Below are 21,391 nucleotides of genomic sequence, written 5' to 3' on the forward strand. Positions count from 1 at the left end.
TTAAGAGATCAAATAAATATTTTGGGTCAATTTTATTTAAATTAATATTGTTCTAGTATTAATAATATTAATTTTATTAAGTGGTTACCTTGGGTATTATTCTTTGGGAGGGATTCTATACTTGAATCCTTGTTCATCCAATATTTGGAGAGCTCAAGAACAAGTGAGTAGGAGAACTCACTTGTGCCCAATAATCCGAAATATCCAATGTAAGAATGATGATTTCTTCCTTATTCTTATTATTGTTTGCATGCATAAGATCAACATTTAATTTTATGACCAAATTAATTTGAAACATATATGAATATGTTAAGTAATGAGATATAGATTTCTAACAAGAGTGCTTGGGGTTCCCTGTGAGCTTGACTAATCTGATTATGGAATGTGTTAGTTCTACCTCTTACTCGCTTGCTGTCAGTGGTGAGACTTTTGGATACTTTCAAGGCAAAAGAGGGCTAAGACAAGGTGACCCCTTGTCCCCTCTCCTCTTTACAATCTGCCTGGAATACTTAAGTCGTTTGTTGGAGAGAATTCAGAGACTTAAGGGGTTTAAATATCATCCTCTTTGTGCTAGAGTTGGCCTCACTCACTTGTGCTTTGCTGATGACCTGGTGGTATTCTGCAGAGGAGACATGACTTCTCTAACACTGGTGTTAATAGCCTTTGAGACTTTCTCCAAAGCTTCAGGAATGAAGATGAACGAAGGGAAATTTAATCTGTATGGGAATGGCATCCCTGAAAGTTTTATGGACCAAATTGAACAGGCTACTGGTATGAAAAAAGGAGCCATCCCTTTTAGATATTTGGGGGTAAATATTATTCCCAAGTGTTTGGGGATTATGGATTGCCAACAGCTGGTTGATAAGGTGACTGAGAGAATTAGGGCTGTGGGAAGCAAGAAACTTTCATATGCAGGGAGACTCATTCTTATCAAAGCAGTCCTCAGCACCTTGCATAATTACTGGTCACGTATTTTTATCATCCCAAAGGCTGTGCTAAACAAGATTGATGCTCTGTGTAGATCTTTCCTATGGCATGGCAATGTGGCAAGAAAAGCCCTGCACTGGTGGCTTGGAACAAGCTGTGTCAGCCTAGGAAGAATGGTGGACTGGGACTTAGACATCTCCATAGCTGGAACATTGCTGCTATTGGGAAGTATGTCTGGTGGATTGAAGCTAAAGCTGATCATCTTTGGGTCCGTTGGGTTCATGCCATTTATATAAAACAGCAGGTATGGCAAGATTTTACTCCTTATTTGTCCTCTAGCTGGGCATGGCGTATGATCTGTTGGGTGAAAAATCTGTTGCAACCATTTTTGTTTAATGAGCAATGGAGAGCACAGAATCCTCAATACAGCATTAAGATAGGATATTCTTGGTTAGTTGATGAGAGGGTGCCTGTTGAGTGGCATCCACGGATGAGTAATAGGGTGCTTTTGCCTAAGCATTCTTTCTTCATCTGGCTTACTGCTCAGAACAGATTACTGACTCAGGACCGTATGTTCAAAATGAAGATCATCCTGGAGAATAGGTGCCTTCTATGTGGTATTGATGAGGAAAGCATTGAGCATCTGTATTTTGAGTGTTTGTTTGGTAGGAAATGTCTGGCATTGCTGAGTAATTGGTTACAGGTGGGCGTATCTGTGAATTCAGTGATCCTTTGGTGGGTGCAAAAGAAGATGAAGTCACTCCTCATAAAGCAAATTATTGGAGCTGCTATTGCAAGCATGATGTATCACATTTGGCATGCTAGGAATCAGAGCCGTGTTGATCAGTTTGTTCCTAGGCCTGAGAGAGTTTTTCTGAGTGTTAGAATGAATTTGTTATCTAGAGTTAGAAGCAAAAATGAGATGATTAAGAGTAACTTAGCTAGAGTTTGGATTGATAATTGTTTAAGTCGTGTAATATGATGGGGGTGTAACCTGTGTATGTGTATGTTGGAAAATTGGCATTAATATATAACTTACCTTTTCCCCAAAAAAGTGTAATTTTAACGGTAAAAAGTGTAATTTTAATCGAAAAAGTGTAATTTTAACCGAAAAAGTGTGATTTTAACCGATAAAGTAATTTTAATAGATCCTAAATCACACAATATATATATAACAAGACGGATATTAACAAAGTGATATCAACACCAAAAAAGTAAAAAATGAGATTTCATAACTTATAGATTTAGTACTAAAATCAAACTATAATTTGTAAGAATGTCAATAACCGGAAAAAAAAAAAAAAAAAAAAAGACCAAAACATCAAAAATGAAAAAAAAAACGGGTCAATGAAAATTGATCTATTTTAGTAGATCAAAGATTAAAATAAAAAAAATAACTCACAAATTTGAAACAATATTATATAACAAAACGATATAAGGAGAAAAAAAACAAAAAAAAATAAATAAAAAGAACACCCAAACATCAAGGTTTTTTTTTAAAAAAAAAAATGACGTCGGGGCGGCGGCGGCGGTTGGCGACTGTGGTGGTTTCCGGTGGGTGGTGGTAGGTGGATGGTGAATGAGGAAAAGATGAGTAAATGATTTATTTGGATTTTTTGGGTTTTTTATTTGTTTGGTTTTGTGGGTTTTTTTTCTTGGTTTTTTTGGAGAGAAATATGGAGAAGTGAGATATAGAGAGAGAATAAGAAGATGTAATAATGAGTTGATGAATGAAAGATGAGGAGGATTAATGTAGTTAATGAGAAAATTAGAGGAAGATGGCAAAATTAGAGCATTAACCTTAATTTTTTTGTTCTCATCTTAGCCCTCCATTTCCAAGATCCAATGGCCCATAATGGGACTTATGGACTCACATGTAAGAGGAGGACTCATTTGATCTTATTACTATATATATATATATATATATATATATATATATATATATATATATATATATATATATATTAAAAGAAAAAAAATAATATCAACATCTCATTTTGATCACGACAGTTTCACAAAATTGTTAGATTTAGATCTGATAATTATAATTGTTGTGATATTCTTGATTTTTGTAGACGAATAGAGTGATTATTTTATAAATAAAATAAAAGGGTATTGCTATTATGATTATTTTTTTCCCGATTATTATATGTAAAAGTGGCAAACAATGACACGACACAAAAATACGACACGAACCCGACACTAAATTAACGGGTTTGGGTTGAGACTTAATGACCCATTTATGTAAGTGGGTCGACACGAACACGACACGATATTTAATTGGGTTGGGTTAGGGTTGACCTCTCTAAACACGAACCCGACACGATTGACTTGTTTACTAAATTAATCCTAATTTTTCTTGATCCTCCATCACATAAATATACTTAAACTTTCAAAATATGGACGTGACACGAAAACACGACACGAACACGACACGAACCCGACACGAAATTAACGGGTTAGGGTTAAGACCTTATGACCCATTTATGTAAGTGGGTAGGCACGAACACGACACGAGATTTAATTGGGTCGGCTTTGGGTCGGAGGGATTGTGACCCGTTTACATGTGACACGAATACGAACCCGACACGACCCGATCTGTTTGTCAGGTCTAATTATATGGTTCTCTTTAAATTCTCTTTAATGTGATTCTCTTTTTTTCAACTTTTTAAAAACATTATTATCTCGGTTATATATGTTAAAATTAAATTTTTACTCATTTTTGTAAAAACAAACTCGTACGTCCAGTTTATTTTGTATTAGCTATACTTTCACTCTTTATTCATTACATTTTCTTATTATTTTCATGATATTTTGTATAGTTTTGTTAATTAATTGTAGAAATGGTGAAATAAAGAAATTGTAGAAGTTAAGGTGGGCTACTCTTCTTCCTAAAATTAAGCAATACCTTTTTAATTTTAAATTGTTTTTTTTTTTTTGAAAAAACCCACAAAGGGCCTAAATCATATTATCAAGGTCAATCGTCACAAAATTAGCAATGTTATGAGGTAGGACATCGTCCCAGACTCTTCTACCTAGCTGCCATGGCCACGCATGAGCTAACTCGTGAGCCACCATATTAAAAGTACACCTAGTAAACAAGAATTTAACAAACTCAAAAGAAGAACATAAAGCATAAATGTCATCATAGACAAGGAAAATATCACTATGGCCTTTCCTCGTCATCTTCAAGTCTTCGATCACGTTCAAACAATCGCTTTCGATCTCCACTCTTGCTACCGTCCCGCTTCGCTTCAGTCAGTCCCAAAAGAATCGCTTCCGCTTCGAGGGTTTGAGGATCCTGTTCTTTTTTTTGTTCCTGCACCGCCACCCCTGACTTCACTTTCCCCTCATCGTCCTTGCAAACAGCCCCCAATTCCATACCCGCCGCTGCCACCTTCCCCGCATCAACATTAATCTTGTGCCACCCTTGACTCGGCCTTCTCCACCCACCAACCTCTGTACTCCCTTCAACAACCGTCTTCTGCTTTTGTTCCACACCCCCCCCCCCCATTTCCTCCATGCGCTCCCCTACTCTCCTCAACACATCCCTCACACACCCTACTCCCCTCAAAGATCATTTTATTCCTCGCTTCCCAAATAGCCCAACAGCCAGTTGTCAACACCACGCATTCTCTCATACACGATTCCCTCATAATAGCCTCACCCCACTCCCTCACCCACTCAAACCCTACTTCCTTCATTATCTCCAGTCCCAACCCATCCCATACACCCCCTACCCACCCACAATCCCGAACAACGTGGAGACGAGTCTCCACATCGCATAAGCAAATAGGACAACCATAATCTACTCCACTTATCCTACGGGCTAAATTTCGCTTCGTAGTTATGGCGTCATTACAAAGTTGCCAGAAAACAAACTTTAATGCGAGGAAGAATGGGTAGCTTCCATATCTTATACCAAAGCCACCGCTCATGAGTAAAATACGACTGCTCCACTAACTCATCTCCATCCCGAGCAAGAGCCCAGTACGCCGTCCTGACCGTGTAGCTACCTCCCTTCGTCAAATCCCAACACCACTAGTCAGAAGCGCTATTATTACTAAGCCGTATGTTCATGACACGGTCAGCCTCAAAGGGTTGCAAAATACGTACGTCCACACTATTCTATCTCACCTCACCCGACATCATAAGATCAGTAACCTTCATATCTATCTCCGCATCCTCCCTTGGTGAAATTGCGCGCTTCGACTTCGACCCTGGGATCCATGGGTTAAGCCATACTCTCGTCCCCCTGCCATCTCCAGTACGTTTCCTTGCTCCCAGTTTAATGACGTCTCGAGCCTCCCATATACACCGCCACGTATAGCTTGGGTTAAGACACGAATCTGCTTCTAGAAAATCCGCTTGGAAAATATTTTCCTTTCAAAACCCGTGTCAAAAGAGCATCACCATTGGTCATAAGCCGCCACCCTTGTTTCCCCAACAAGGCCCGATTAAATTTATTGAAATCTCGAAATCGCAACCCACCTTTATCCTTCGGTTTACAGAGTTTATCCCAGGCTAGCCATGCCATCTTCCTTTTCCCGCCCTCCGAATCCCCCAAGAATCTAGAGACCATAGCACGTAATTCATCACAGAAATTAGCAGGTAAATTGAAAACACTCATCGCATATATCGGTAATGATTGGGCCACGACCTTTATCAAAATCTCTTGATCCGCCTTACTGAGCAACATTCCCCGCCAACCTTGAAATTTTTTTACTAAACTTGTCCCTAATAACACGTGTAACCACCTGTTTTGAGTGTCCGACTGTAACATCCCCATATACCAAGGAGCCTTAGCAAGAGCTTCCCCAGTATATAAGGGTGTTACCATCTCGGTTGCCCGAGGACAGTAATAATCAAATGTCGATAAAAGAACGTTTAACTTAAATTACAAGTGATTGCAAATAACAGACGGTATGAAAGATACAACTCGAAACCACTATCTACAATGCGAATTACTTCTGTCGTGACTCGTGATAGACTCATCCCGCCAAGCACCCAGCTATGATCCAAACCACAACCTTCTAAGACTGACTGCTCACCATAGTGGATCACGGTATACACGACAGAAACAAACAATAAAACAAAACCACACGAGGTCAGCAACTGAAAGAACAGACATACAACCACAGACACAACACAGGCACAACAATACACACACACACACACAACATCTCCTCCAATCAATCCCCATCACCGACTGTCCACTGGACCAGCCCTTCCAGTGGGGGACCGCAGCCGTTCCCACCTAAGCCCCGCTCATCAATCCGAGCGATAAACCCATGTCCATTAATGTGCACATCCCCTCCCGTGGCGGGTTCCACGGAGGGTAAACTACGGGCCTGAAGCCACTCCCGCAAGTGACTCCACTCAGCCGAGGACGCACCTCGAGAACCATAGACAAACAATCACAATCAGCTGTACCACAACAACGATAATCAAAACAACACAACACCAACCAATTGCCACAAACAATCAACCATACCGACACTACATCAACCAAACCACATAAAAAGACACTCTAGACAACCAACAGTACTGAGTAGGCGAACCTACCTTTAGCGCACCGCAGGGATACCGCGTCTGGCCACATGATACCAATCAACCAAGCAACACACCTATACAAATAGTACAACCATCTATCACTATCACTACAACCCTAACTGAAAACAATGATGACGATGATGATGGCGATAACATACTTACGCATAGCAATCCAGCGTCAAGACCGCTACCCGATTCAAGCATCCCATCCCCACGGTGTAAGCATCCTCAAGGACCTCAAGGCAAGGATTATGGTGAAGGAGAAAGAGAGTGACGGCATCTAGGTTTAGGAAATGAGGTGCGGAAATGATTTGAGGTTTCACGATTATCGATTTATAATTCCCGCTGCAAACCCGTTACTCGATCAAGTAACTAACTTACTCGATCAAGTGACACCTACTCGATCGAGCTCCCAAGCTACTCGATCGAGTAGCCTCAGCTAGATCGAGTCCCACACAAACCAAAGCTCACATCGTCACAAGACATCGCCCGTAAAGTTTCTCAAGGTCAAGATCAGTGTCTAAGGTCAGTCAACGTCGGTCAACGGGTCCCTAAAAGGACGGGTATTACAGTCTTCCCCCCTTAAAAAGAACTTCGTCCCCGAAGTTCGACTCATCCTCTCCCGCGACACGCGACAAAGAAACCAAGTTCAACACCGGCGTCTACCCGACACCGGCCAACACTATCGTTTAAGAATACAATCCCCCCTATGTATGTTCATCAAACATCGTCACCGCCTACCTTAGCGCACTATGCACGACACGACTCTCAGCGAATCACCAACTTCTTTTTGAATCACCGAACACACATTGTCCACGAGAACAACTAATTCGACTATCACTTGCACTTACTACATAATATTACTCATTCTACTTCATTACTTTGACCACACAACACAATTCTACTAATAGCAACTCCACTACTGCTACTGACATCCACTTCTCATGACAACACAACGAACAGCTAATTGCAAATACAATATAATGACATGCTATACCATTCAACAATTATAAAATGCTACCCAATTACACAATAACCACTATAAAATTATCCAAGCAACCATTCAACATACCCTAAAATGTCATGAAAACATTGTAAAATTGTTATAATTACGTCATTTTTCCTTTGCGACATTACTCTTCCCCTCTTAAAAGGAACTTCGTCCCCGAAGTTCACCATCACATAACTTTTTTTGTCCCACAAACCGACACATATTATACCACATTGACATTACTTACGAACCACAAAGCAAACCTTGACTCATGATGACCCAATGTACTTCTTGACATTACAAAATTTGACTCGTATAACTATAAAACCACTGAAAGCTTGTATCACACCACAAGATATACCATTACCAACTAGCAACCATGTCATCAATTACTTTGTTATACAATCATATCAATTATGCAACAAAATTATAATCATTGTACATTACTTATCTAAGGCGGCTTGATATAGTATACAAAATTATGTAAATACCATCGAGAGTAGTACCAATTAACCAATATGCATATTCGACTCATGACAGCCACGACACTTCCTTGACATTACGTAAACATGACTCACATGATATATATAGTTATACGAGTCAAATTTTGTAATATATATATATATATATATATATATATATATATATATATATATATATATACAACCATTAGCAATTTAAACAACACCACCGAGCATCTCCCACCAACTAGCAGATATGGCAAGGATTATTGCCCTATATGACCATAACAAAATGCAACAAGAATTGCAACCGTGGGACATTATGTTACCTGAAGCAATTTGATTTATCGTTTTAATTTATAGACATAGCATCGAAACTTATATAATCGCACAACTATACGCAACAATATAACCACCGTTGAGACTGGACAATGATATAAGTCACCCACAACAGGAAATAATATAACAACATTTAAGGACATGATGATTCAATCAAGTTTTAAAACGGAAAGAAGCTTTAACAATGCTGCTCGATCGAGCTGGACTTACTCGATCGAGTTCATCAGCTACTCGATCGAGTAGACTGAGATCATAACACTCCCCCAATGTCACCCCTACAGTTACTCGATCGAGTGAGGGGCACTCGATCTAGTAGCCACAGGTCAAAATCCCCTAAGACGCCACTTCCATCTCAAAGCAACATATATATATATACGCGAGTCGGAAATGCTTTCCCGACTCAAAATCCTGCATAAACAGTCTAAAAGTATCTAAAATACGGCCTTATGGCCAACATACACACCAAAGTCTAATAAAGTACCAACCAAAACAAGTACTATCGACTACAAACCCATGAAACAATATGAAAAGAAAAGGAGTATCATCACCCCATCGCCTGCTCATCCATCACCTCGTCCCCACCATCACCACCAGATGTGCCTGCTCTAGCTGCGTCCTGACCTGCGACTCCACCCATGCCAGCATCTGCTCCCACACGCCATGGGGCCAAGCAACTGTAGGGATATGACTGAGGCTCTCCCCAAGTAGACCTCTCCACGCCAAAAGAGTGGAAGACTCCACTATCGTCCCCAAATCCCCTCCACCACACGGACTGAGCTGCCTCGGTCCCGATGCCCTGCACATACGCCATCTCATGGAGGTTCCGGAGGGTCAAGGTAGTAGACACCCTCTCCGTGAGCTCGCTCACTCTCATCTCAGGGCTATAGAAGGAAGGGTAACCGGGAAACTGGTACTGTGGAGGCACAGGCTACTCCGGCTGGGTCTCAGACACCCTCTCCCTCACTCGTCGTGGTCCTCTCCCTACCCTAGGCTGGGCATCCTCAAGTCTAGCACGATCCCCTTTCGTCGGCTCAGGCATCACCTCCAAGATATCCAAGTCAATGAGGTAAAGCTGCCTCTCAGGAACTTCCTCATCCTCATCATCAGAATCGGCAGCCACTACTGCCGCCGGTAAAGGCTCGGTCATGGGAAGGTGCTCAATAGCAGGTATCCTCATCCAACTCATTCCCCAAACTCTTCATGCTAACCCACTATCCCCCAAAGTCCTCAACCACTTGGTGTCAAGAAAGTACTCATGGTGCAAGGTAGGCACCATCGGAGTCAAGGGTGTATAGGCCAAGGAGACCTCAAAAGCGGTCAGACGCTCCGCTAAACGCGTGGCAATAGCACCACAGCTCAAAAAATGAATGTCAGAAGAGGCCATCAAGGCCAAGCTAGCACACACTATGTCTGGGGCACTGAAGGTGACTCTCTGAGATCGGGTGGGGTTAAGGTACGCCGCAAGCAACATCACCTCGTGTGAATTAAGCTTACTCACATCTTTCCTCTCATAAAGCAAACAGGTCAAAGCACGAAGAAAGATCTTCAGGGTGACATGTTGAACATCATTAATCAACATGTTGGTAACGGTGGGGGCGGGTTTGCCGGTAAAGTAAGGCATAAGGCTACTATCTCCACACTCAGTCGGGATATTCCTAAGACCTCCCTTCGCAGGTCTAGCAAGGCCGAGATGGGTGGCAAACATATTCATGGTCAGAAAGAAACTGGTGTTCATGAGGCGGAACTCGACGGTCTGTTCCACCGCATCATACTTGAAAGAACTCATGAACTCAAGGGTCAGAAAAGCATAAGAGTGTTTCCGAAGGCGGTACAACCCAGTCATACCCAAGGTCTCGAAGATGTGCCTAACATCAGTCGCAATCCCCAGGTCAGTCAAAAGAGTGGTGTCAATACAACGGGTGGGTCTCATTCGTCGTCTCTGTAAGGCAACAAAAGCATCTCTTTGCGTAAAGTCCGCAAAGACAACAGAAGGGTACTCGGGTACCGCTGGGACCGTAGGTCCTTCACTCCCCTCACCTATCTCGGGCTCCGGAGCCCTCCCCCTCTTACTCTGACGGGTTTCGACAGTTGGTCTCAGCATCTGTTTTCAACACATGTCTTAGATACACAAACCACATTTACTTGAATACATATAAACATCCATGTATGTCATGGAAAAGAGTTACTACGTACACACTTTCACCAAACAATCCAGAAATTTATAAGTATAAACTCTCAAATTATCATCAGACGGTCTCTACAGCTATTAAAATTATGGCAAGTTTGGCATCAATTAACAACATAACTACTAATTTTGAAAATTAAACCTTCAAAATAGCTTCACAAATAGACAAATTTCACAATAATGTGGGACGAATTTCAGTTTGGGGCACTTTAAAGACGGAGTTTTAAGGCAAAATTTTGAGTAAAAACCATCAAAATCAACACTAAACATGATGCCCACAATATACATTACCCAATTTTTCCCCTTTCATATGCAAAAGACAATCAAAATTCAATTTAACATTCCAAACCCTAGAAATTTTGACACACACATTCCCCCAAATTGATTCGATTTTTCTTATATTTAGCATCAATACTCAACAATTAAAGTAAATAGATCATGTTACAACACTTACAAGCAAGATTTTATGCATATAAACCGAATTTTCAGCAAATACTAACAACCTACATGCTTCTAATCAATTAAAACATGGAAATAGGGTGAACATTCTTACCTTGTTTGATTAGCAAGTAAGGTAGACGAATTAAGCAAAGAAAACACAAGATTCAAGCACCAAAATCACAAGGATAAGAGCAACTTAGAGGGAGATATAGAGATTTAGGGTTTTGTTGAATGAATAAATAAGAAAGAAAGAATAGAGAAGAAGGGTTATGAATCCCGTATAAACCCGAGAACTGTTCATTTACTCGATCGAGTAAGTAGGTTACTCGATCGAGTGGTCTCTACTCGATCGAGTTGGAGCTACTCGGTCGAGTTTTCGCTGGCAGATCCAACTTTATCGACGTTATAGCTTCCTAGCTAGATCGAATGAGGTTTACTCGATGGAGTAGATACTTGTACTCGGTCGGGTAAGACTAAGAATAAAGTCAAATGTTACAAGTTTTAGTAACGGTCCCTGCAAAACAACAACTCGTGTCGATTCCAAAAAGAAGTTTGGAAATCGTCACAGATTATTATACTCATTCACAACGTATTACCTACTCAAATGAAACGCGACGGTTTCATTCAACCAAGATACGTATCACTTCATTTTATAATGACATTACGCAAACGATTGACCACACTATCAGCTTATTCATGCACACCTGCAACACATTATTTTACTTCTAATCATACATTTGCAACTCCAGCAATACAACTTACAATTATATCACTCTGAACATTTGTCTAACATTGAACCATCATTTATCATCCAAACTTACTATTAATTTAACCACGTCACAACAAATTATCAACTAAATTACTCAACTTAACTATGTCATAACATAAAAGCATTCAACCATACATCCATCACACTTATCAAATATTACTTGACAAACGTTATAACTAATTCAAACTTACCACTTACTATCATCACCACGTACAAGACTCACAATTCCTTTATAACTAATAAGCATAGAACGACATAGGAAACATTATTATCACCACATCACACCACATTGTCGCGTACAATAAACTTTTCACCACTTTCATTACTTTCATACACACTTCTACTCAACCACAGACTTTCACAGTTCCTCATCACGGTTACACATACTAACACTCATAGAGACTCTATCACAGACATTCCTAACATAACCATTATACACACTAGGCACATAATTCCCGACTCGATATCCCCATGACCGGTGACTGGCTTAAGCATAATGGGGCCAAGATTTTGAAATAAGGGCGCCTACTCACCCAAAATCTAGCATCAGCTGGGGCTCCCAAGATACATACACCAGGTTCATTTTATTAGACTCTCTACGTTCATTAAGCTCATTTGTTACAGGTTCCAAAATCGTCGCTCTGATACCACTTAGTAACACCCCCATATACCAAGGAGCCTTAGCAAGACCTTCCCCAGCATATAAGGGCGTTACCATCTCGGTTGCCCGAGGACAGTAATAATCAAATGTCGATAAAAGAACGTTTACGTTAAATTATAAGTGATTACAAACAACAAACGGTATGAAAGATACAACTCGAAACCACTATCTACTATGCGAACTACTTCTGTTGTGACTCGTGATAGACTCATCCCGCCAACCACCCAGCTATGATCCAAACCACAACCTGCTAAGACTGACTTCTCACCATAGTGGATCACGGCAGACACAACAGAAACAAACAATAAAACAAAACCACACGAGGTCAGCAACTGAGGGAACAGACACACAACCACAGGCACAACAATACACACACACACACACACACCACATCTCCTCCAATCAATCACCATCACCGACTGTCCACTGGACAAGCCCTGCCAATGGGGGACCGCAATCGTTCCCATCTAAGCCCCGCTCATCAATCCGAGCGTTAAACCCATGTCCATTAATGTGCACATCCCCTCCCGTGGCGGGTTCCACGGAGGGCGAACTACGGGCGTGAAGCCACTCCCGCAAGTGACTCCACTCACCCGAGGACGCACCTCGAGAACCATAGACAAACAATCACAATCAGCAGTACCACAACAACGATAATCAAAACTACACAACACCAACCAATTGCCACAAACACTCAACCATACCGACACTATATCAACCAAACCACATCAAAAGACACTCTAGACAACCAACAGTACTGAGTAGGCGAACCTACCTTTAGCGCACCGCAGCGATTCTGCGTCCGACCATATGATACTAATCAACCAAGCAACATACCTATACAAATAGTAAAACCATCTATCACTATCACTACAACCCTTACTGAAAACAACGATGACAATGATGATGACGATAACATACTTATGCAGAGCAATCCGGCGTCAAGACCGCTACCTGACTCAAGCATCCCATCCCCATGGTGTAAGCATCCTCAAGGACCTCAAGGCAAGGATTATGGTGAAGGATAAAGAGAGTGACGGCATCTAGGTTTACGAAATGAGGTGCGGAAATGATTTGAGGTTTCACGATTATCGATTTATAATTCCCGCTGCAAACTCGTTACTCGATCGAGTAACTAACTTACTCGATCGAGTGACCCCTACTCGATCGAGCTCCCAAGCTACTCGATCGAGTAGCCTCGGCTAGATCGAGTCCCACTGTAATACTACGGATTTATGAGTCTCTGGGTACTCTATCGAGTAGGCATTACTCTGTCGAGTAAGGGTGAGTTGCAGTTTAAAATAGTTTCTGACCTGTTGGGTACTCGATCGAGTAACGTAGATACTCGATCGAGTAAGGGGGCACTCGATCGAGTACCTCGGCTACTCGATCGAGTAGCCGATTCTGAGGGATGATTTGTCGGGTTTTGTTAATAATGCGATTAAGTATATAATAACTTCCGTCACTTTTCTTTAAACACTTTTAAAACCTAATTACTTTCAAAGAGAGAAATCAAACTACGTTCTTCGCATCAATCGCATTGTTGGCAAATCCCGGAGCTTGGAAGGTCGGATTTTACCTTTCTTTATACCGTTGTAATTCTTGCGTCGAGGGTAAGATCTATGTACCGTTTTTATAGTATTTCGTTAAAGTTGGTTAAACCCTAATATTGGGAATTGGGGGTTTTGTTGTATTTTGTGATTGGTAGTGATTATATGTTTGTATGTTAGGAGGAGGATTCGTAGAGGAAGCGTTTTGATATCAGCTGTGAGATCGTCTGATTGTGTTGTGTTTTCCAGGTAGGGTTTCCCTACTCAGTATTAGTCCCATGATGTGTTGTGGTGTTTTGTGGTTGTTGAATATTATCATACTCGTATTGTGATGATTGCTAGATTTGGTTGCTGATAGTAGTTGTGATTGATTGTATCTGTCTGTGTTCTTCGGGGTGCGTCCCTGGCTGAGTGGAGTCACTTGCGGAAGTGGCTTCACGCCCATGATTTTCCTTCTGTGGAACCCGCCACAGAAGGGATGTGCACATTAATGGATTTGGGTTTATCGCTCGATGGAGATAAGCGGGGCTTAGGTGGGAACGGCTGCGGTCCCCCACTGGCGGCGAGGAGTGACCTGTTGCGATGGGCACTCTGGCAGGGCTACACACTTTAGTGTGTAGTCAGGATTATGGAGTTGGGTTTGGTGTTCGGAGGATATCTGTGATGATTGAGCTGTTTGTTTTACTGTATTGTTGGTTTATATAAATTGTGTGATTAGTACTGACCCCGTTTAATGTTTTAAAAACTGTGGTGATCCATTCCGGGATGGTGAGCGATTATTGAGCGGTATGAGTCGAGTTACTGGGATAGCTGGGATGTGCCACCGTCTGATGATAGATGTCTTCCGCTGTAGCTTAGTAGTTTAATAAACATTTCAGTTAACTCAGTAGACAATTGGTTTTGAGAACTTGTATTCATATTTCGTATTTTGGTTTTGGTTTTGGTTTTGGTTTTGGTTTTGGATTGTAACCTTTCGCTAAAGTATTACTATTTAAATGTTGTTTCGTTATTGTCTATTTGATTATCATTGCCTCGGGTAACCGAGATGGTAGCATCCTTATACCTGAGTGGTCCTGGTAAGGCACTTGGAGTATGGGGGTGTTACAAAATGGTATCAGAGCGACGATCCTGAAACCTGTAACCAATGAATCTAATGAATATAGGGAGTCAATTAAAATGAACCCGGGGTAAAGGTTGTAGGAGCTAATGCAAAGGCTTGGGAGACGTCCTAAAGTCGCGAACTCGCCCTACAATTTTGAACCGGTCACATGGGGGGGTATATGTCAAGGTCGTATATGATGTTTGTTAGTTTGTATGTGAATGTGGTGATGTATGCTGTAATTGTTGGATGTTTGGAGTAGAAGGTTGAGTTTGTGCATGAAAGGTTGATGAAGTATATAGAACTGTTGTTTGAACAAGAAGCATGTTGGTTGTTTACTATGAGGCGTTTGATAATATGATATAGTTGTTTTGTTGATCATATGAAAAGCTTGGTAGAAATGCATGCTTAACTATATTATATGTCGAGTTTATAAAGTTGCATATTATGTTGGGATATGTGAGATAACATGCGGGTAGTATATACGAGTCAGCATGACTCGATCGAGTAAGGGGTACTCGATCGAGTAGGTGAGATACTCGGTCGAGTGGGTCTGACTCGATCGAGTGGGTATTTGACGTTTTTATAACCAGAATGGTGGTTTTTGGGTACTCGATCGAGTACATAGGGCACTCGATCGAGTAGGGGGTCACTCGATCGAGTAGCCTGGCTACTCGGTCGAGTATGTTAGAGGTCAGAAGGTCTGTTTGGGGTCTGATGTCGGGGCACTCGATCGAGTATGGTGGGCACTCGATCGAGTAGCCTCTTACTCGATCGAGTATGTTTAGGCACTCGATCGAGTGTGTTCTGGGCAGTCCGCTTTCGTGTTTTGAGGTTTTAGTGCGTATGTTTATGTCTACCCTTTCTTATATAGTTTCAAGATGCCGCCCAAGAGAAACGCTTTTTATGCGAGAGCTGAGACCATGAACATAGATGATATCGTTAAGATGTTGGAGCATCAGGATGCTCTTACGGAGGCCTTAAAGAAAGTGGGAAAAGATAAGGATAAGGAGGTTGATCACTCTAAGATCAGCCTCTATATAGCGAGGTTTAACCCAAAAGAGTACAAGGGGACCGGGGAAACTAACCTTCTTGACACATGGCATCGTGAGATGGAGAACATACTAGACCTGGTTCACTGTCTTGATGAGATGAGAGTAGAACAAGCTGCGTTCTACCCGAGGGAAGCAAACAAGAGTGATGGGATAAGGTGAAGGTGAGTGCTAGGGAGATGTATGCGAACCAGGGCTTACCCGCTATACCTTGGGAAGAGTTTCGGAGGGCTATGAGGAAAGAGTTTGTACCGAACATGTGAGAAGTAAGTGAGAGAGGAGTTTGATGGGTTTAAGATGACATCGATATGTCGATTCTTTGAGTACTACAAGCGCTTTAATGAGAAGTATAGGTATCTTTGAGGACATGGGTTTGAGTGAGGAGAACCTGGCGCTGAGGTTTGAGAGGGGGTTGACCCCTAAGATCATGGATAAGCTACCTGTGGGAGTCCTTATTGATGTTAAGGAAGCTTATGAGAGGGCTGGGAGAGCTGAGAGGTTGGTGGAGATGGCTCAGGAGAGAGTGGGTGTTGAGAAAAGAAAGGTTGAGAGTGAGGGTGGTGGCCAATCTAGTTACAAGAAAGGCAACCACAATCAAGCTAGAGGGTTTTCTCATTTGGTCGGGGTTGATCTTTGGGGCTTCCTTTGGGCGTGGCCGTGTGAGTAGTAGTGGTAGTTGGGGGATGACTTGCTTTGGCTGTGGCGGTGTAGGCCACAAGAGACATGAGTGCACAGGGAGCTTTTCAAGGATCGGCTCGAGGGAGCTATTCTCAGGGACCTGCACAGAGTTATGCGAGCAATAGATCGTCTGGGTCATGGTCTAATCGGGGAAGTCAGAGCTATCAGGGTGGAGGTAACCGCAATGGCGGTAATTCTTATCATAAATCAGCTACGAACAACAACAACAATCAGGGGTCGGGTGCTAAGCGACCACATCACCAAGATACTCTCCGGGAGGTGGACAAAGACCAGTGGAAAGCTGTTCATGATGGACAAGAAAGCAGCTGAGGATGATGCACATGTTATCACTGGTACTTTTCTTGTTAACGGTATTCATACCTTTGTTTTGTTTGATTCGGGGGCGTCTCAGTCGTTTGTATCTTCGAGTCATGTTAAACGGTTGGGTTTGAGGGTATATGAGTCTATAAGTGAGAAAGTTTTTATACCTTCGGGTGAGTCTGTATCATGTGGGAGGTTGTATAGAGATGTGTCTATGATAGTTGGGCAAGTTGATCTACCTGTAGACTTGCTAGAGTTTCCTTTTGACGGTTTTGAGATGATAGTCGGGATGGATTGGTTGGGAAAGTATAAAGCTAAGATAGACTGTCATCAAAAGAAAGTGTCTTTGAGAGGGCCTAAGGGTGTTAGTGTGTCTTATCGTGGGTTTCTAGTCAAACCCAAAGTTAAGTTGATTGCAGCTGTCACCTTGAAGTCTTATCTGAGGAAGGGATGCCCTTTGATCTTGTGCCATGTGAGAGATGACCGGATAGAGAGTCCGGCAATTGATCAGATACCAGTGGTGGGAGAGTTTGCAGATGTTTTTCCATAGGAGATTCTGGGATTGCCACCGAAGAGGGAGATAGATTTCACAGTTGAGTTGAAACCGGGGACGGGGCCAATCTCTAAGGCACCATACCGGATGGGTCCTAAAGAGATGGAGGAGCTCAGGAAATGCTTAGATGATCGATAGAGAAGGGATACATTAGACCTAGTGTATCACCGTGGGGAGCACCAGTTCTTTTCGTGAAGAAGAAAGATGGGAGTTTGAGGTTGTGCATAGACTACAGGGAGCTGAACCGAGTGACGGTGAAGAACAAGTATCCTTTGCCAAGGATAGATGACCTGTTTGATCAGTTGAGTGGTGCATCAGTCTTTTCCAAGATTGATTTGAGGTTGGGGTACCTTCGGGTGAAGATTAGAGAGGTGGACATACCAAAGATAGCTTTCACGTCGAGGTATGGCCATTATGAGTACGTGGTGATGTCATTTGGGTTATCTAATGCACCGGCTGTGTTTATGGATTTGATGAACAGAATCTTCAGACAGTTTTTGGACAAGTTTGTGGTGGTGTTTATCGATGACATCTTAGTCTACTCTAAGACTAAGGAGGAGCATGAGGAGCATCTGAGGATTGTGTTGCAGACCTTGAGGGAGCATGAGTTGTATGCTAAGCTGTCCAAGTGTGAGTTCTGGTTAGAGAAAGTTTCTTTTCTGGGGCATGTGATCTCTAAGGAGGGAGTAGTCAGATCCTAAAAAGATTGAGGCAGTGACAAAGTGGGAAGCACCAAAGAATGTTGCTGAGATCAGGAGTTTCTTGGGTTTAGTTGGATACTACAGACGGTTCGTGAAAGATTTCTCTAAGATAGCTAGACCTATAACAGTTTTGATGAGGAAAGAGAACAGGTTTCGTTGGGATGAGAGTTGTGAGACGGCGTTCCAAACATTAAAGGAGCGTTTGACCACAGCTCCTATCTTAGCATTGCCTGAAGGGATCGAGAATTTTGAGGTTTATACAGATGCCTCAAAGAATGGGTTGGGATGTGTGTTGATGCAGAACGGTAAGGTGATTGCCTATGCTTTTAGGAAATTGAAGCCGTGTGAGGAGAACTACCCTACACATGATCGAGAGTTGGGTGCAGTGGTGTTTGCTCTCAAGATTTGGAGACATTACCTTTATGGGGCGACCTTTAAGGTATTTTCGGATCACAAGAGTCTCAAGTACATCTTCACTCAAAAGGAGTTGAACATGAGACAGAGGAGGTGGATGGAGCTGATTGGCGATTATGACATGGATATTATCTACCATGAAGGAAAAGCCAATGTTGTTGCAGATGCTTTGAGTAGGAAGAGTGTACACTCCCTATGTACAACTCTATCTTTGATGAGGTTGAGAGATGAGGTGGGGAAGTTTGGGATACATATGATGCAGAGAGGGGATGCTGTGGGACATTTGACGGTACAGCCTGATCTTTATGATGATATTCGAGGTAAACAGGCTTTAGATCCTAAGATGGTTGAGTGGAGAGCTGGAGTAGAGAAAGGGACAGTGTCTCGATTCTCTATTCATACAGATGGTAGCTTGAGGTTCGATGGTAGGTGGTGTGTCCCTAATGATGAGGAGCTGGAAAAGACTATCATGACAGAGGCACATTGTACACCATATTCAGTACATCCAGGTGGTGACAAACTGTACAAGGACTTGAAGAACACGTTTTGGTGGCCTGGGATGAAGAAAGAAACAGCTGAGTTTGTGGCCCGTTGTTTGACATGCCAGAGAGTTAAAGGGGAACAGCGACGACTACAAGGTAAGATTCAGTCTTTAGAGGTACGGTACCTGAGTGGAAGTGGGAATCCATTTCTATGGATTTTATCGTGGGTTTGCCAAAGAGTCAACAGGGTAACAACATGATATGGGTAATAGTGGATCGACTGACCAAGTCAGCTCACTTTGTGCCAAGGAAAGATACATGGACTAAAGCACAATTAGCTATGGCTTATCGGAAGAATGTGCTTAAGTTACATGGAGTCCCTAAGGACATAGTATCTGACAGAGATGCGAGGTTTATCTCAAGGTTTTGGAAAGAGTTGCAGGAATCTTTGGGAACAACTTTGAAGATGAGTACAACATTTCATCCTCGCGACAGACGTCGATCGAGAGAACAATCAAAACTCTTGAGGATATGTTACGAGCTTGTGTGATGGACTTTGGTGGTAGCTGGGAACAGAGGTTGGATTTGATAGAGTTTTCTTATAACAACAGCTACCACATTAGTATTGGCATGGCACCGTTTGAGGCTTTGTATGGGAGGAGATGTAGGAGTCCGATTTGTTGGGACGACAGTGCTGAGGCAGTGGTTCTAGGACCAGAGATGGTTGAACAGATTAAGATGATCAGGGAACGGATGAGAGCATCTCAGGATAGGCAAAAGAGTTATGCAGATCTACATCGCCGGGATATAGAGTTTCAGGTTGGGGATAAGGTTCTTCTGAAAGTGTCTCCTATGCGTGGGGTTATGAGATTTGGGAAGAAGAGCAAACTAAGTCAGAAGTTCATCGGGCCTTATGAGATCTTAGAGCGGGTTGGAGAGGTTGCATATCGTCTGGCTTTACCAGCTGCGTTAGAGAGAGTGTATAATGTGTTTCATGTATCGCAGCTGCGGAAGTATGTGAGTGACCCATCACATGTGTTAGAGGCAGAGAGCTTATAGCTAGATGAGTCTTTATCATATCTTGAGGTACCTAAGCAGATCCTTGACCGGAAGGTTAGGAAGACTAGGAGTGGTGAGACAGTTTTGCTTAAGATCCTTTGGTCTAACCACGAGACTGAGGAAGCTACATGGGAGGCAGTGGAGGCCATGAGAGAGCGTAACCCTTTCCTTTTTTATCAGGTATGTATGGTTACGGAGACGTAACCTTGTTTCTTTTAGGGGGGTAGGAGATGATCGCAAAGAGTTTTTAAGAGTTTTATACCTTTTTATGTTGTGTCGGTATGGTTGTTGTCGTGGAGTCGGGTTGAGTTTGGGTTAGTAACATGTTTTATGCTGAGTTTGTTTTGGTTGTTGAGTCGGGAGTGTTGTAGTGTGAGTCTTTGTTTTGTTGTGGTTTGAACTTCGGGGACGAAGTTCTTTTTAAGGAAGGAAGACTATAATGCTACGGATTTATGAGTCTTTGGGTACTCTATCGAGTAGGCCTTACTCTGTCGAGTAAGGGTGAGTTGAAGTTTAAAATAGTTTCTGATCTGTTGGGTACTCGATCGAGTAACGTAAATACTCAATCGAGTAAGGGGGCACTCGATCGAGTACCTCAGCTACTCGATCGAGTAGCCGGTTTACGGGAGATGATTTGTTGGGTTTTGTTAATAATGCGATTAAGTATATAATAACTTCCGTCACTTTTCTTTAAACACTTTTAAAACCTAATTACTTTCAAAGAGAGAAATCAAACTACGTTCTTCACATCAATCGCAAATCCCGGAGCTTGGAAGATCGGATTTTACCTTTCTCTATACCGTTGTAATCATTGCGTCGAGGGTAAGATCTATGTACCGTTTTTATAGTATTTCGTTAAAGTTGGTTAAACCCTAATATTGGGAATTGGGGGTTTTGTCGTCTTTTGTGATTGGTAGTGATTATATGTTTGTATGTTAGGAGGAGGATTCGTAGAGGAAGCGTTTTGATATCAGCTGTGAGATCGTCTGATTGTGTTGTGCTTTCCAGGTAGGGTTTCCCTACTCAGTATTAGTCCCATGATGTGTTGTGGTGTTTTGTGGTTGTTGAATATTATCATACTCGTATTGTGATGATTGCTGGATTTGGTTGCTGATAGTAGTTGTGATTGATTGTATTTGTCTGTGTTCTTCGGGG

At 42.1% G+C, this 21,391-nt stretch overlaps 1 protein-coding gene across 1 annotated transcript; it reads left to right on the forward strand.

The window, feature by feature from the left end:
- The first annotated feature begins 377 nt into the window (after nt 1-377).
- On the forward strand, nt 378-1,909 carry LOC141632074 (uncharacterized). The gene is made up of 2 exons (XM_074444657.1): nt 378-866; nt 1,022-1,909. Exons 1-2 carry the CDS (start codon nt 378-380, stop codon nt 1,907-1,909), a joined length of 1,377 nt encoding a protein of 458 aa, XP_074300758.1.
- Nucleotides 1,910-21,391: the final 19,482 nt, after the last annotated feature.

This window comes from Silene latifolia, chromosome Y (assembly GCF_048544455.1).
Source record: "Silene latifolia isolate original U9 population chromosome Y, ASM4854445v1, whole genome shotgun sequence".
NCBI classification, from domain to species: domain Eukaryota; kingdom Viridiplantae; phylum Streptophyta; class Magnoliopsida; order Caryophyllales; family Caryophyllaceae; genus Silene; species Silene latifolia.